The sequence below is a fragment of the Ananas comosus genome, linkage group 18 (assembly GCF_001540865.1).
Source record: "Ananas comosus cultivar F153 linkage group 18, ASM154086v1, whole genome shotgun sequence".
Classification (NCBI taxonomy): domain Eukaryota; kingdom Viridiplantae; phylum Streptophyta; class Magnoliopsida; order Poales; family Bromeliaceae; genus Ananas; species Ananas comosus.
This window is the reverse complement of record NC_033638.1, coordinates 7,652,823-7,669,628: the sequence shown is the minus strand read 5'-3', so window position 1 is coordinate 7,669,628 and position 16,806 is coordinate 7,652,823. Positions and strand designations below refer to the sequence as shown.

Below are 16,806 nucleotides of genomic sequence, written 5' to 3'. Positions count from 1 at the left end.
AATGATGTTGTGAGCAACTGCATCCTTTTTTGTGGATTCTCTCCTCTCCTTGTACCATTCATACCATTCCAGAGATCTACTATAGGTGCTTTGCTCTGCCACAATTGCTATAATAATTCAGGGTAATTACGGGGTGAATCTCAATCTCAAATTTACTATCCTTTAACTACAAAAAAATACATCGAATTGAACTAAACTATTCATCAGATTCAGCATATATTACATTTCAACTAGTTAATATAATTCAAAGTCATTTTATTCCTACACCAAATCAATGTTTAGGTGGTAGATTTGATCAAATCAACTTCAATGCATCAGTGTAGTCTAACACTACATTGTACTTCACTAATAAAAATGTATAAAATCTATCTAAACTACTACGTATCATTTTTGAATCGTCTATCTAATCTTTCAAAATTTTAATTTTACTTATTAATTTTCCAACATATTTAATTTGAACCAATCTACGGCACTTCAACTTCAAAATTTAAACTTTTTTCTTTTTTTGAAAAAAAGGTAGCACGCTACCCGTTTCATTCATTCAAGATATGAACTTAGCTACATGGGTGAGGCAACAATACCTCTAAAGAGATGAAAAGCCGGACAAAGACGGAAAAAAAAAAAAAAAAAAAACTAGATAAAAAAAAAAAAATCAGTGTTTCTCCATAGGGCGAAGATTCCCCCACAGGGACGTCTGTTGTTTAACCTTATTACTTCAATTTAAATTTATTACTTCAATAAATTTATAATTGATAGGATTATATAAAGTAATTAATTAGCATAAAATTTAAAATCGAAATGTCTTTGACTGATTTAAATCAAACAAACGGCAAAATTAGATAGTAAAATTTAAAATTTGAAAGATTGAGTAATTAAATCAAAATGATCCATATTTTCGTAGTTCTATAAATTTTTGCCAATTTTATTACACATGATATGTCAAAGTTGCTCTTTCGCACACCGATGTGACTACCATGTCCATTCACAACCAAAAGTGTTGACTAAAAAAAAATATAAATTAGCTAACTAAATATATAGCACCACTAGTCTCCAGTTCTTAGCCCATTTTTGTTTTAGTTCTTGAGCTTCTTAAGTTCCACAGTGAGCTCTCAGAAATTTAAAGTGTTTCACTTTTAGTTAAAAATCAAATAGTTAAATTAAAAATAAGACATGGATGAAGAGTCCAACGAACAGCCGCAAGGCAAGTATTACAAAAAAAAAAACAAAAAACACTGCCAAATCTATATAACTCTTGAATCGAGAGTTTGTACGGTGCGTTCCCCGCGTTTTGCGGGGGCTGCGAGTGTCTATTTATTTATGAGGACTAAAGTAAAACTTGACGAAAAGTATAGAACCAACACTACAATTTATCTAAGGAAAAGGACATTATTCAAAACACTTTGCAACGGTCACCATAGGTGTCCCTCGATAATATTGGGATTATCAACAAAAGTTTTGCGCTCGGTGCTATCTATAACGGCTATATACTCATTTGCTGCTATAGTACAAACAAGAACCAGGACCAACTAAATCTATATGGTGAGCTACAACAACTCATTAACGGGGAAATGTCTTTTTCCGACGGAAAAGACACAGCCCTTAAACCACCGCCAATTTTTTGAAAACTCGCCGCTTCAATATTACTGTTCGATTGCTACCGCAAGAACAAAACTTCGACGCAATCAATCTCTTCATTTCAACATTATATCGTCACACGGCTTTTCCGCCACATCACTATCCTCTGATGGTTCTTAAAATGACATTTTGCCCTAGCTTGCGATGCGAAGCACTTCTAATGCTAAAAGCAACCATCGAGTACTTATGAAAATAATGAAGTTAGAAGCTTGTCTCTAACGAAAAGCTTAATGCTTGGAGAACAAAAGCTGGAACCTCCTATTCAGAACTTCTGTTTCTGCTTCAGCAAGAAGCTGGTATTTGCGGGCTTTTTCTAATAGCTCTACCCAAAGAGGCTCTAAGTTTATGGGCTACTCCAAATTAGCTTCTAATAAAGCTTCTAGATAATGAGGTGGATGGGGGGAAAATGATAGTTCCGGAAAAAGACCACGAAAATGCCCACATCAGCTTATGGGGCCCTCATCTATGAGGACCACAGCACAAGAAAAAGCTTTAACCATACGACACTTCACTACCCACAGAAACCAAAAAAAAAAAAATCAAAGGTTATGACACTTACAGAGTACATTGTAAGTTCCAGAGAGATCCAAGAAATTATCACAGGGCTACAGTTCATAAAGAAACTTACCAAACACCCCCCCAACAACACTTGAAGCATTCAATACAAACACTCGGGCTTATCATAAATCCTACCCAGCTTCTGTACTCAAAACCAAAGAAAATTAAAAGATTTGACCTAGTAAAGCTCCGGAATTTGGTGAGTTTAAGACTACGGTTTAAGGCACCTAGACCTAATGAAACTATACATATAAAAAGGACCCAACCACCACCCTCTTTGTCATAATATGCTTGTGATGGTGTAATAGAAAGCTGCGTGTAAACTGCTAACTTAAACTTAAAGCCCTATTCGGATGTGCCGTCATCATCGTGCTACCATCTACCCGAGAAAAGCCAAATCAAGGCGGAAATGGACACATGCGGAGCGCGTAGCTTATTGCCATTTGCTCGGATTCTTAAGAGCTCTTTAGACTAACAATGTTAAGAAAAGTAACACTCGTAAATTGATTTAAAATTAGAAAAGGTAAATTGCCGGAAAGGGATAGATAGATATGATGTAAAAGGTAATGCTGAAAGTGATTAAAGTATAATAATAAATAAAATTAATGTGACACCTTTACGAAGTAAAGGATTGCTCTGAAAATATACTCCGTTTTTCCTTCCAATCTGGTCTTGACACTTTTTTAATACTTAATAGGCCCAGGATATGAACTTAAACTAAAAGATAGAAAACTAAATAAAGCTAAAAAATGGCCACATATGCTATCTGATATTATGTGAAATAACCGACTACTGTAATAACTTAAGGAGCTAAAAGACGACGCATTTGTGCTCAAACAGAAGAAAAGAATAGAAGGGGAGAGGTGGTCCAAAGAAAGGAGGCACAACATGAAAGAGCTAAAAGGGAGACAATTTTGGGCAGTAGCTCACAAGTCCAGTGTGTGTTATTTGCTGCCACCGAAGCCACCGCACCTCTAACACCTACACACACATCCCCACCATCACCAACCCCCTCCCATCCACATAGTTATCCTACACCAAGACACACCATGCTTGATAAAGATATAAGATTTAACTACATTGATGGGAAAAAAAAAAGTTATAATCTTGTAAATATTTAACCTTATCTCTCAAATACATCGATTAGACCCACCAAAAAGGAGGAGGCCCCTCTCCTCCTCCACCCTTTTGAAGTGGTGGCTGCTTTAAGAATCGTGCTGGGGCTTTAGTGCTATCTATCTCTCTCTATATGCCTATACAGATTGGGATGCTATGAAGATTGCAATACAAGAAACAATGAAGAACAAACAAAAAAAATCCGAGCGGGATGGAAACCGCCGCGTGCCCGTTCCGAGAACGTCACAGAAATCTATTATTATCTAATGATTAATCTATAAAATCCACAACTGGACATACGAATATGTGAACAAATGTGAATATATTTATATCCGTTCCCCTTTTTCTTTTTTATTTGCGGAGGCAACAACAATTAGAATAAGATACAAATCGCCCCATAAGAATTTTTAAGAACTAAAACAAGGCACAGCAGCACCACCACCACCAAAACAGAGAAGAGCGTCTAAAACAGAGCAGAACAGAACAGAACAGAACAAAACAGAACAAATCGAAGCACCAGGAATATTATGGAAAATTACGAGAGAGAGAGAGATGAAAATAAAAAGAAAAAGAAAAAAAGACCCAACAAAATAATTTTTCAAGAAATAAAAAACAAAATGAAAAAGAAAGGAAGGAGGGGTTACCGGGAATAGGCGGTGAGGAGGAGGAGGAGGAGGGGGGAGGGGGAAGGGGCGGAGTGGAGGTAGAGATCGAAGGGGGACCAGAGGGAGTCGAGGGGGCAGGGGCGGAGGGCGTCGATGCGGGCCCAGGGCTTGCCGCTGCCGCTCCAGTGGAGGAGGCTGACGGGGCCGGCATGGAGGTCGCGGCAGCTGCCGAGGACGTTGTCGCCGCCGAGGCCGTGCTGGTTCCAGCGGTGGTCGATGGGGGCGACGCGCCCCGCGAACACCAGCAGGAAGGGCGGCAGCGACCCCAGCTCGTAGATGCGCCGCCGCTTCTGCACCTCCATCCACCGCTCGATGCGGCGGGTGTAGCCGCGCCGCCGCCACCGGTCGAGGTCGAGCACCATCACCCCCGTGTTGAAGTAGCAGGAGGGGCCCCTGCGGTGGGGGTGGGGGGAGGAGGAGAAGGTGGAGGCGAGGGAGGGGTCGGACCAGAAGCGCGGGGTGAAGTACTTGGTGAAGTTGGCGCGGCAGTACTCGGGGGCGCCCACGGCACGGCCGGCGAGGTCGGTGCGCCAGAGCTTGGCGACGTCGTCGACGAGGACGAGGTCGGAGTCGAGGTAGACGACGCGGCGCACGCAGGGCTCGAGGAGGTCGGGGAGGTAGTTGCGGGCGTAGTTCAGGGGCTGCTCCAGGGCCTGCCGCACCGAGCTCGAGATCAGGGACCGCACGCGCTCCGGGTCGAAGAAGTAGAGCTTGCAGCGGAGCCGCGGGAACGCGGAGCGGACCAGGGCCTCGAGCCGCGCCGGGTCGGAGGCCACCAGGAAGTGGAAGAACACGTCCTCGGGGCACCGCGCGTACCGGAGCACGGAGTGCACCGCCGCCACCGACCCGCGGAGGTACTCCTCGTCCAGCGTTATCGCTATGTGCACCAGCGACTCGTCGCACACCCCCCCGCCGTCCCCGCCCGATCCTCCGCCGCACTCCGCCGCATTGCGGAACTCCGGGGCGCGTCGGGGCGCTTCCCCCCCCCCCTCACCACCGCCCTAATGCAGAGGGAGGGGGAATCGGGGGGATCTCCGAAGAGCGAGGGCTAGGGTTTCAGAGATGGGATCCCTTTGACGCGACGCAATCGCCCATAAGGAAAAGCTGAGTCAAGCGCCAGCCCAGCGCGAATCCATAGGAGAAAGAGAGAGAGAGAGAGAGGAGGCGACGAATCCACGCGGTAACCTCACCCAACCCTCCTCCTCTCCTCCTCCTCCTCTTTACTATTAACAACTCTCTCTCTCTCTCTCTCTCTCTCTCTCTCTCTCTCGTTGAAGAGAAGCGGCGAGGAAGAGAGAAGCGGAAGCGGTAGCAACGGAAACGTCTACTAATAACTTCTTCGGATCCAAATGCTTTTTATTTCCCAAATATTTACGCTCTTCTGAACAGCATCGACCCAACATTAATCTTAATTATCTACAGTAATTACTTGTTTAAAACATTAATCATAACAAAGAAACTTCATAAATGGTTTTTTCTTTAAAAAAAAAAAAAAAAATGGGAGATGAAGGGCCACGAGCAAATGCCCAGCTGGCCCTCCTAGCCTCCCCTCAAGTTATCGAATATACAAGCGAATTATCCTCTTTTAGAAATAATAATAACAATATTAATAATAACTAAAAAAAAGAAACAATTTTATGTAATATTTTTGTAACATTTTTTAAATTTTTTTGTTTGCGGATTATGTCAAATGCGCATCCGTTTCTTTTCAAAAATTAGTTAGAGCTGTAGCGCGAAATGACGGATTTGCCCCTGGGAGGCGAGGCCGGCGTCGTCGACGTGTCGCGAGTGGGAGCCACGTTGGGCGCCACAGCATAGGCTCGCACGCTGAGGCCGGACGCCCAGAGCTCGCCACGTGGAGCGCATCGGAGGCCCCGACTGGGGGAAGATGTGCGGCTGCGGCGTCGCCGACACACTGAATGCTTTAAGATACAAAATGCATATTAAGGTTTTTAATTCCTCCATTCATGCAATCTAAAATTATTATTACTATTATATATATTAATAAATATAAAATATTAAAATATTATTTTGAGTAATTTTACTTGTTTTAAAAAAATTGATTATTTTTTGAAATATATTAAAGAAAAAGTTTTAAATTTGATTCATACTTGTCTCCTGATTATGCTAAAGGGCTATTTGGTTCTACATAAAATTAGAAAAAACAAAATTTCGATAGAAAAAGATTTTTTGTGAAAAATTTATTTTACGATTTTTAGTGTTTGATTTGTAGGAAAAGAAAATTAATTTTTAGTTACAATTGTTTGGTTTAGTGATTGAAAGGAAAAAGTAAAACTTTTTTTATTATGTATTCTATATATTATTTATTTATAATTTATAATAATTATTAGGCTATATATATATTATTATAATTTATATTTATGAATTAAATATATCACAATCATATAATATGACAAATTGATAAATATTTAATATAATATGATAAATAGTTTGCATATAATACTATATAAAAATATATAATTTAAATTAATAAAAATATAAAAGATGTATAATAAATTTTCACCCTCTTATACACACACACACAGAGTGCGGCTAGGATGCTTATGAAAGCACGGAGGGCTCCGTGCTTCCATTTTGTTTTTGATGTTCGGACTTTCGAATCGACGATCCGCTCCGTTAGACTTGATCTAGAGTATTTGAAGTATCTAGAAAATAAATTTTGTGATTTTTCGATATCATTTGCCTATTGATTGAAGTGACTCAAAATCAACTGCCGAAAATAAAAATCTTACAAAATATGATGATATGACATCAAAATTTTAGATCAAAGTTATTGATCTTGTTTTATATGGTATAAAAATTTTTCTATCAAAATTTCATATAATTTGGATATTTCTACACCGTTAAACTTGCAACCGGCTCACCATGGCCGTTAAAATTATTAATTTTGAGCTCCTTCGATCACTAGGTAAATGATATCGAAAAATCGCAAAATTTATTTTCTAGGTACTTTAAATACTCTAGATCAACTCTAACGGAGCCGATCGTCGATTCAAAAATCCGAACATCGAAAACGACTTGAAAGCACGGAGGCCTCCGTGTTTCCATAAGCATACCAGCACAACTCTCACTCTCTCTCTCTCTCTCTCTCTCTCTCTCTCTCTCTCTCTCTCTCTCTCTCTATATATATATAGAGAGAGTTGAGCTAGAATACTATCAGTAGTAAACGAGCCGTTTTACTACCTATTTGTTTTCGATGATAGAGCTTCAAAATTGACGATCGGCTCCGTTGAACATGACCTATACCACTTGAAGTATTTAGAAATTAAATTTCATTTGCCTAATGATCAATGGGTTTTAAAATTTGTAATTTTAATGGTCGATAAGAGACGTTTTCTCGTTTAACGGCGTAAAGATATCTAAATCAATTGAATTTTTGTTAGAAAATTCTTTAAACTATTTAAAACAAGATTTATACTCTTGATCTTGATTACAAGACTCCTATCATTATTTTTTAAAGAATATTCATTTTTAGCCGTTTATTTTTCTGTTCACTTGATGAATAAAAGAACAATATCGAAAGTACGTGAAATTTGATTTCTAGATAGTTTAAATAGTTTAGATCATATTTAACGAAGCCGATCGTCAATTTGGAAGCTCTATCATCGAAAACAAATCGGTAGTAAAACGGCTCGTTTACTATCGATAGTATTCTAGCTCAACTATATATATATATATATATATATATATATAGAGTTGATCTAGGATACTTTTACAAGTATCATCCCCATGTTGCTATCACGTTTTTAACCATTGGATCTACTTTTTAATTACAAATAGCTCTTGGATCAAACACTATTCCACCTACCACCACCTACCACTATCATCTCAACCTCACATCTCTCCATCCAAGGGCTAAAAACACACAAGTATTACTTGGGTGATACTTGTAAAAGTATTCTAGCCCTACTCTATATATATATATATATATATATATATATATATATATATATATGAGAGAGAGGGTGTAGGTAAATGGTCCAATGTGGACCACTCACATGGTCCATGACCTTATGTGAGAGCTCGTGGACCGTGATGCTCTTAACACGTGTGAGCTGCAATTTTTCCGTCTCAGTTTTCGTTTTCTGCAGATTTGAGGCGGAAAACAAAAAGCCCTTTTTTTTAAGAAATCGTAAAATAATGTTTGGCCCAAAACTATTTTACACCAAATTAAACACTGGAAAAAATATTTTCGGCCCCAAATTTTTTGTTTTTCGTAGCTTTTTTACATTGAAACGAACAAGCCCTAAACAAATAATTGATAAAATTAAGATATATACAGTTAAAATTACAATCATTATAACAATATTGTTTTTATTAATGTGGCTACAACTTTGACTGGTCCATTGCGTCTCTTTGATGGTGTGAAAGATGGCCTTTTTTTTTTTGAATAAATTCAAATATCATCCTAGTAATTTCGTACTTTCTCACTCTAGTACCATATATTTTAAAGAGTATCAAGTTGGTGTCATGAAATTTTATTAGCCTTCTAAAATGAGATAAATCAAAAAATCAAGAACTTTTCAGAATATATAAGCAATTACTCCTAATTTTAATTATAACGTTTAGACTCATATTAATAAATGCAAACACTCTATTTAGAATTGCATCTAATAGAAATTTTAATCAATCAATATGTAATGTCAATAATCTTTTTTTACTTGCTGGTTAATGTGTGTTTTACGTGTTCTTAAGTCTATTGAAAAATTTTGAATCTATAATTAGGAGATATATTGAATATGAAATATTAAAATATTATTTTATTATAGCTTAAGCCTTTAAGATTATAGTAATTATTTTTATATTAAGTTCACTCAAATGCCTATTTCAACACGAGCTTCACATTTGGTTGAACAAACAGTCATAGTTAAGCTAAAATTTAAATAGTAATAATATTCTCACTGCTATTTATTTGATAAAAAAAGATAAGGACTTTAAAATTAAAGTTTATTTACTTTTCTTTGTTACTTCATCAAAAAAAGTTCTACACTTGCATGCAATTGTCATTAGCCAGAGTGAAGCCAATTACAATTTTTTTTTTAAAAAAAATTGAGTTCAATTAAATAGCAGTGAGACTTTAAAATTAAAGTTTATTTACTTTTCTTTGTTACTTCATCAAAAAAAGTTCTACACTTGCATGCAATTGTCATTAGCCAGAGTGAAGCCAATTACAATTTTTTTTTTAAAAAAAATTGAGTTCAATTAAATATAGTTCGTTGTAAACAAAACAACAGAAAATAGGCACTTATTGAAAAAAAAAAATCTTTGTCTCTGTATTTGCAGTAAAATAATATAATTTATTTTTAGAATTAATTTCTTATAAGTCCCTATAAATATAGTGAACTACAAATATATCTCTACAAAATTGAACCTTCATATGTTGGTCCTATAAAAATCCCAATATCTTCAAATATATCCCCACCATTAGAATTTATTAAAAAATTTTAATTAACCATAAGTTAAATTTTTAACTCTCGTTAATTTATGAGATAATTTAACATTTTTGTTCTTTTTATATTACACTATTGTAGTTTTTTGAGGAATATATTTGTGATGACAAAATTGACATTTTACTTAAAATATAAATAGTTTTATAACGATAACAAATCAGAGAAAAATAATATATGAAAGTTAAATTTTATAAGAATATATTTATAATTTACTATATTTACGAGAACATGAATACATTTAACCCTTATGTTTACACCTGTTGAACTATTTTTTTGGCATTTATTATTTATTTAGCGAAAAGTAAATAATTCAAAAGTTAAATTTTTTTAATTATTAATATTTTATTTTATTTTTCCAACTTAATAGACTGAAATAAACACACAAATTTTTTTTTTTCTTCAAATTAAAATTAGTTACAGGCGTGCAATCCCTGACAGACTTTTTATATAGGGTTAATAAGGACACCATTTTGAACTTTGAAGTACCCAAGCCAGCTTTCCTTCTGTGCTCGCAGCCTCACTCTGATTTGTCTCGAGAGTCGTGAAGTCGCCAGCAGATGCCGTGTGCCGTCGCCAGCCTGTCGCCCGCTTCGGGAGGAGGGGTGGCTTTTGGCGGGAAAAGTCTCTCCGCCGGAACCCCCGGGATCCGCTGCATGTCCAGATCGGACCAATTTGGTACATCTCGTGTATTGTGTGGGACACGTGTCGATGAGCAAAATTGATTGGGATTTAGGCCCCTCCCAAAATAAAAATTTTACAAATTACCTTAACAAATTTATATTTGAACATTTGACCTCTACTTGCCACGTGAGCGTCACGTTTGTATTTTTAAGTTGAGTGCGGTGATTGAATCATCGTATTCATATACACACTCCAAATCCTCTTTTTTTTTTTTACTTAGGGACAAAAAAAAATATAAAAGAAAATATCTTATTTAAACAGGGTGATTGAATCGCCGTGTTCGACTTAAAAATACCACTTCAACTCTTGCGTGACAAGAAAAGAGCTATTTATATAAAAACTAAATTACAGAAAACCTCCCTGTAATAACCCGTTTTTTTACTTTCTCTCAATGACATTTAAAAACCTACATTTTGTCCCCTTATAAAATGAAAAATGTTCACAGAGAGGTTACGGTGTGTAAAATGACCATTTTGCCCATCACCATTTTCGTCTTCTTCCTTATCTTCCTCAGCCGCCCCTTCGATCGGCCGCGATTCCCACCTCAATCGGCCGCGATATCTCTCCATTTCCTTCTCCACCTGCTCCGCTTCTCCTCCTGCACCCTCACCACCTCTCGATTTCGATGATAGTAGGGAGGAAATCGAGATGGGTGTTGATGGAGAGGTAGGCAAAGGCAACGAGGGCGAAAGCGAGGCGGCGGAGGAGGGCGAAGGGGATGTGGGCGAGGGCGAGGCAGTGGAGGACGGCGAGGCGGTGAGGCGGCGAGCTGGAAGGAGGCGAAGCAACAAGGAAGAGGGCGGATGAGTATTTTCGGAATAAAAAAATATTTTATAACGGAACCCTAATGGTAGGGGATGAAGTGCATATTTTTTATTTTACAAGAGGGCAAAATGTAGTTTTTTAAATATCATGGAGGGAAAGTAAAAAAATGGATTATTACAGGAGAGTTTTCTATAATTTAGCCTTATATAAATATATATTTATTAGGACTATTTGTGAAAAAAAAAATTGACTAAATAAAAAAAAAATACAGATTGACAGAATCAAAAGAAAAGGACATGGTAAAAAAAATACGGAGGATTTTTTTTTCTTTTTTTAAAAAAACTATCCGCGCACTTCATATGAGGGTGTACATATTACACTGTTTCATTCCAAAGTTTTCAAAATTATATATTTGTTTAAAAATAACAGTATAAAGATTATATTTTCTCTTGAATAAGGGACATAAGGTGTGTACTTTTTTTGAAAGTGTATAAGTAGCAGTGCTTGTTTATTGAATACGTGCGATACGAGTTCACGCCAGCTAAATATTAACAAGAATAATGGGTGCAACTCTTCTAATATAAATAATAATCTCTTCTTTTTTTTTTTGTCTTTGGAGGATTTGTGCATGCTTGTTTTGTTCAAAACGTAACCCTATTGTTCTTGTGAGTTACAGGAACTTGACATCGTGCATTTTGCGGGTTATGTCGTCAAAATCGGACTCAAATGTGAAAAAACTGTGAGATTCAATCGCATAGTCAATGCGACAACTCACGCTTCTGCATTTTAGTTCAAAAAATAAAAAAACTAATGGTTGCTCAACTTAGACTACAAAGGATTTTAATTCATACATTGTGCCATACCTTAGACAAATATTTCTAAGTAACTTGATTGTAAGTTTACTTTTCTAAAAAAATAATGTTGGTTTAGCTATTTTATGAGTTGCATTTGAATCCAATCAGTAATAATGTCAACTAAAGAGTTTAATTATGTAGTAACAAACAATCACTTGTAGCGTATATTTCCTAAACTTTGGAAGTTGCCGCAAGGACAGTGAAATTAGGATGTCAATGGGTACAGATATTAAAAATTTTATCCAAATTCGAATCTAAACAGAACGGATTTATTCGATGCTTGACGAATATATGAAATATGAAATGAGGCCTCAAATTTACACTCTTGAGTGAAGAAAAATAATAATAACACTTGCATGGAGAGAATATAAAGCCCCAAAAATTTCATATATCCGGTATAAAGGGTTATATTAGAAGCAAAGAATTTAACAATAATAATTGTATTTAAATATTTTAGATTGGTGGTTTGGAGTCTAACGAGTTATTAATGTTAGACTTATTAGTGTTAGTCGTCCAGTTCGTTACGTATTAATAATATTTTTATAATAAAAAATAATGATTTGAAATTCGTCTTTAAAATAGTATGAAATCTTTGATTATCTAAAATTGAAAGCTTTTTGAGAACAATATTTTTTATATTTTACATTCAACAAAGATAAACATACTAATTTGGATACCTAAATAGATTAATCTCTAGTTAGCGCAGTTGCACTTGAGCATAATTTTTTTTGAGAGATAGCACGCTACCCGTTTCGTTTATTTCATTTAGAAATAAACTTAGCTAGAAATGTGAATCAACTTGGATTCAAACTTGAGTCTCGAGTATCAACCACTAAGCCTTTTGCCACTTGCTCTAGGGACGGTTGGTTGCACTGGCGCATAATTATACTTATATTTTGATCAATAGTGTGTTATTTAGGCACCACCAAATCCAATATGTGACATACGAAGGCCCAAATTGAACTCAATTAGGCCTAATCCTAATCAACTAATAGAAAAATAAAAACAAGAATACATAGCTGAAGCCCATTTTTAGTTAGGCCCATTTTTGACATCAAGGCGGAAATGTGCACATCAAACACGGAATAATCGCTTGAACTGTCCATTTTGTTCGCCCATTAAGGTGGTACGTGAGCTGTGTTTAGAACGTCGTGAGACAGTTCGGCCCATATCCGGTGCGGGCGGTAGAGCATTGAGAGGACCTTTCCCTAATACAAGAGGACTGAGAAGGACAGATCTCTGGTGTACCAGTTATCGTGCCCACAGTCGACCCCCCGTGCAACCGTTCTCATTGCTAGGCGAGCGATGCTGATTTCCAGTAACTGGTGAGAGTCCTCAGTGGATGGTTTCGATAAAATAAACATATCATAGTTTTGATAGCGAGCGAGCTCGACGATACTCTGCTTTATTATTGTTTGGACTAGTTTCCTAGAAGCACTGTGATTCTTCAAATTATTTGAACAGAAAGGAGAATTGCTGGTAACAGAGTTATTTTTGTTATTCACAAAGACAAAAAGCTGATGTTGTAAGTAGAACCAGATGCCGGGCTAAACACGCGACAAATATAACCACTTTATTCCAACTTGTTATGGAGGTTGGGCTTACTTCAACTGAGAAAGGCTCAGTCCAACCGAGCCCGACAGCTATTCAAATTTTACCGGCTTAGGCCAAGAGTTTTAGAATTAGGCTCGAGACCAATTTATTTGATGCGAGCGGGTCGGGCCTCGTAATCTACTGCTCGCGTTGTTTGGCTATGAGTTTTATTTTAGTCCTCAAACAGCAGTATGTGACTCGAAATTTTGAAACTTCACGCGTTTAGTTCCAAATAAAATTTGATTAGCATGCCTAGTTATTATTCTTAACCCACATTTCTATTGTTAAAGAATATTAGTTTCGTATTAGATACAACTTAGAAGTCAGTGTTTTTCTCTACATATCCGTTTCAGCTTTTGGATTGAATTAGAACTTCGGTCTACGTATTATATATATATAATATTAGATATTTCTCCACCTGTCAGTTTACATTTTTGTCTGGCATCTGAACCAAATATAACGTAGGACGTCTTCTGCTAACAAAAACTAATAATATAATTATATAATTCATTCTAGCACTACACAAAAAAATTAAGCTCTTACGAAATAGTATTTTTAATAATTTTTTCAAAAAGTCTTTTTTTCTTTAGTCTTATTAATTATTTTCTAATTAAATTTTATTAAATTTTAGAAAAAAAATATTTTATATATATATATATATATATATACACGTGGTAATTTATTTTTAAATAATTAGGTCAAAAGTCTCGGATCGAGTCGACCTCAACTGCCGTTTCCCGACACGACACCACCTCCTGAACCAGACCACGTGCGTAGCGGAATCCCCTTTTCGTAAATAAGCCCAAAACCAGTGGCAGTTCCCTCCTCCTCCTCTGCGTCCTCATCGGGATCGCGATCGAGGCTCCTGCGGCGATCCCCACCGTTCGATCCCGCGGCGATGGACGGCGACGGGGGCGGATCCAACGGATCCTGCTACTACTCCCTCCTCGGGATCCGCAAGAACGCCTCCGGCGCCGACATCCGCTCCGCGTACCGCAAGCTCGCCCTGGTACTCCCCCCCCCCCCCCCCCCCCCCCCCCTCTCTCACTCTCTCCCCCGTTCTCGGATTTTTGAGGTATAATTTTTGGGGATTTTTGGTGATTTTTCCGGGGTTGTGTGTTTTTTGTGCGGGGGGAGCGTAGAAGTGGCACCGGATCGGTGGGCGAAGATCCGACGCGGGCGGCGGAGGCGAAGCGGCGGGTTCCAGCGGATCAGGAGGCGTATTCCGGTGAGTGCACTTCCGACGCCGATACGAGTTGCCGTTTTCTTGGTAACGGCGGCTAACGGGTTATTATACATGGTGTGCGGTGTGTGTGGTAGTTCTTCCGACAAAGGGGAACGCGGCGATGTACGACGCGGGGATCTTCGACCCCTTGGATGGCGACGACCAGCGTCAGGCGCGATATTCGTTAATTTCTCTCACAATTAATTTCTTTTTCTTTTTCTTTTTCTTTTTCTTTTTCCTTTTTTTTTTGGTTGCATTTTCGGGAATATTAGTATTTTTTGGTTTTGTTTTGTAATAAGTTGGTGTGGGGGGGGGGGGGGGGAGATTTTTATTGTGTTTTTTTTTTATTTTTTTTATTTGGTCATGTAATGTTGTTTTGGACGGTCAGGATTTCACGGACTTCATGCAAGAGATGTTGGTGATGATGGATAGCGTGAAAAATGAGGTATGCCACCCGATCCGATTTTCTCTCCGAGACTTACCATTGGAAAAACTTGCGTGCACCGGGTGTAGGGGGTTTATCTTGTATTCCTTGTTTATTTTTAGGAAATAATTTATATATATTTTTGTGTTTATTTCACTCAGAAATCTACTTCAACCTGATTTTTACTTTCCGTCGCCAAGTTAGGATATGAATCTTATCAGAACTTTAAAAAATTTAAATTTTTTAAATTTTTAGTATTATAAAATAATTGATAAAATTATTAAAAAAATTTTAATTTTTAGACGAATAGAATGTAAAATTTATATGACTCATTAGAGTGAAAGAGCAATGAGATCTGTAATATCTCTAGACTAGGTGGACATCTTGCACTTCATTTATTCAAAAATTTTATCTAGTCTAAGCCCTTTTCTAAAATTTTTTAAACTAATTTTTTAAAAATTCTTTGTAAATTTTAGGATGAAAAGTGTCAATTTTATACAATATATAATAATATTTTTTGGGAAAACTTAAAAAACCCCCCTGTGGTTTCGTAGTTTCTCACTTTGCCCCTCTGTCGTTTAAAATGTGTCAATTTGCCCTCCCTGTGGTTTTGTTTTTCTCTTTTTCTTATCAATTTTATTATTATTTTTTTTAAATCAGTAATAAAATTAAAATTAAAGGGTACTAAAGTGAATGTTTGATAAATCTAGATGGGTATATGAAGTTTTTTATATATAATTTAACGAAATATTAACGAAAAAACAATCGAAAAGATAAAAACGAAACCACAGGGAGGCAAATTGATACATTTTAAACTATAGGGGGCAAAGTGAGAAATTACGAAACTACAGGAGGTTTTTTTTTGAAGTTTTTCCATATTTTTTAAAGTGAAAAATGCTGTAGTGTGAAATATGCTGCGTCTACAGACATCCTGTAGGAAGAGTTATTATTGTTATTATTTTTTGGAGTTTTGGGTATTATAAAAAATAATTAGCTTTTAAATAAGCAAGATATAAAATTTATAATTTATTTAAGGGTGTACAATGCAATATTTCATGATTAAAGCGAAGGCACGAACCAATCAAAATAGAATTATTGTGAGCAAGCAAATGTTTTTTTTTTTAACTTTTGTTTGATATTCTAAAATAGCTGTAATAACTGTAGCCAAAGTTTTCTAATATTTTATAGTGATTGTTGTACGAAAGGAGATAATTCTACTCTTTGCTGTACCACATTATGCTTTTTTAAGTGTTCAAAATATTTTCTTTACGAAGCTGAGTTTGTATGCTATTGCTAATAAAATTTTTACAATACATATTATTAATTTTTTAGATTTAAATTAGTTTTTGTATAACTGTAAATAATTTAGTAAAATATAATATTTTTGGAAAATTTAAAGCGCTTCCTCTGGTGATGGGACAAGTAGACACAATGATTTGTCCGAAGTCGCAAGGCTACTAGGGGCAAAACCGTAAAATTGAAAAGTAGCACGCTTTTACTTTTTGGCCGGGAAATTAATTAATTAATTAATTAATCGAAATTTAATTTTTTTTTTCTTTTTGTTAAAAAAAAAAAAAATGGGCAGACGCCGGATACGCTGGAGGATCTGCAGAAGATGCTGGAGGAGATCATCAGCGGCGACGGGGCGAGCAACGGCTACGGCGGGGCCCACGGAGACGCGCGACGAGGGCCGTCCGATGCCCACCGCAGGACACGTGTCGCTCCTTATCCCCAGGCGCGGCGCTGATCTCCTTCTCCGTGTGCTCCCAAAAAAAACTCTGTGGGAAGGGGAGGGGAAGCGGAAAATTAACATTGGTCG

General features: G+C 37.0%; 2 protein-coding genes across 2 annotated transcripts; one reads left to right on the top strand and one right to left on the bottom strand.

Annotated features, from left to right (window-relative positions):
- Nucleotides 3,613-10,126, bottom strand: LOC109723794 (probable galacturonosyltransferase-like 6). The gene is made up of 2 exons (XM_020252277.1): nucleotides 9,932-10,126; nucleotides 3,613-4,975 (listed from the first exon to the last, which is right to left on the bottom strand). Exons 1-2 carry the CDS (start codon nucleotides 10,124-10,126, stop codon nucleotides 3,950-3,952), a joined length of 1,221 nt encoding a protein of 406 aa, XP_020107866.1. The 3' UTR covers nucleotides 3,613-3,949.
- On the top strand, nucleotides 14,162-16,734 carry LOC109723731 (dnaJ homolog subfamily B member 7-like). Its single transcript, XM_020252200.1, is given in 7 exon segments — nucleotides 14,162-14,347; nucleotides 14,481-14,487; nucleotides 14,490-14,501; nucleotides 14,504-14,566; nucleotides 14,659-14,726; nucleotides 14,949-15,008; nucleotides 16,573-16,734. Coding segments are annotated over 7 exon segments (483 nt in total). The 5' UTR covers nucleotides 14,162-14,236.

Bases quoted from the DNA above. Each gene is read 5' to 3' on its own strand.
- LOC109723794 (XM_020252277.1), bottom strand. From the start codon at position 10,126: ATGTACCAAATTGGTCCGATCTGGACATGCAGCGGATCCCGGGGGTTC. The intron at 4,976-9,931 runs GTACTTCAAAGT...CCTCTGCATTAG, and splicing joins CAGAAGGAAAGCTGGCTTGG to GGCGGTGGTGAGGGGGGGGG.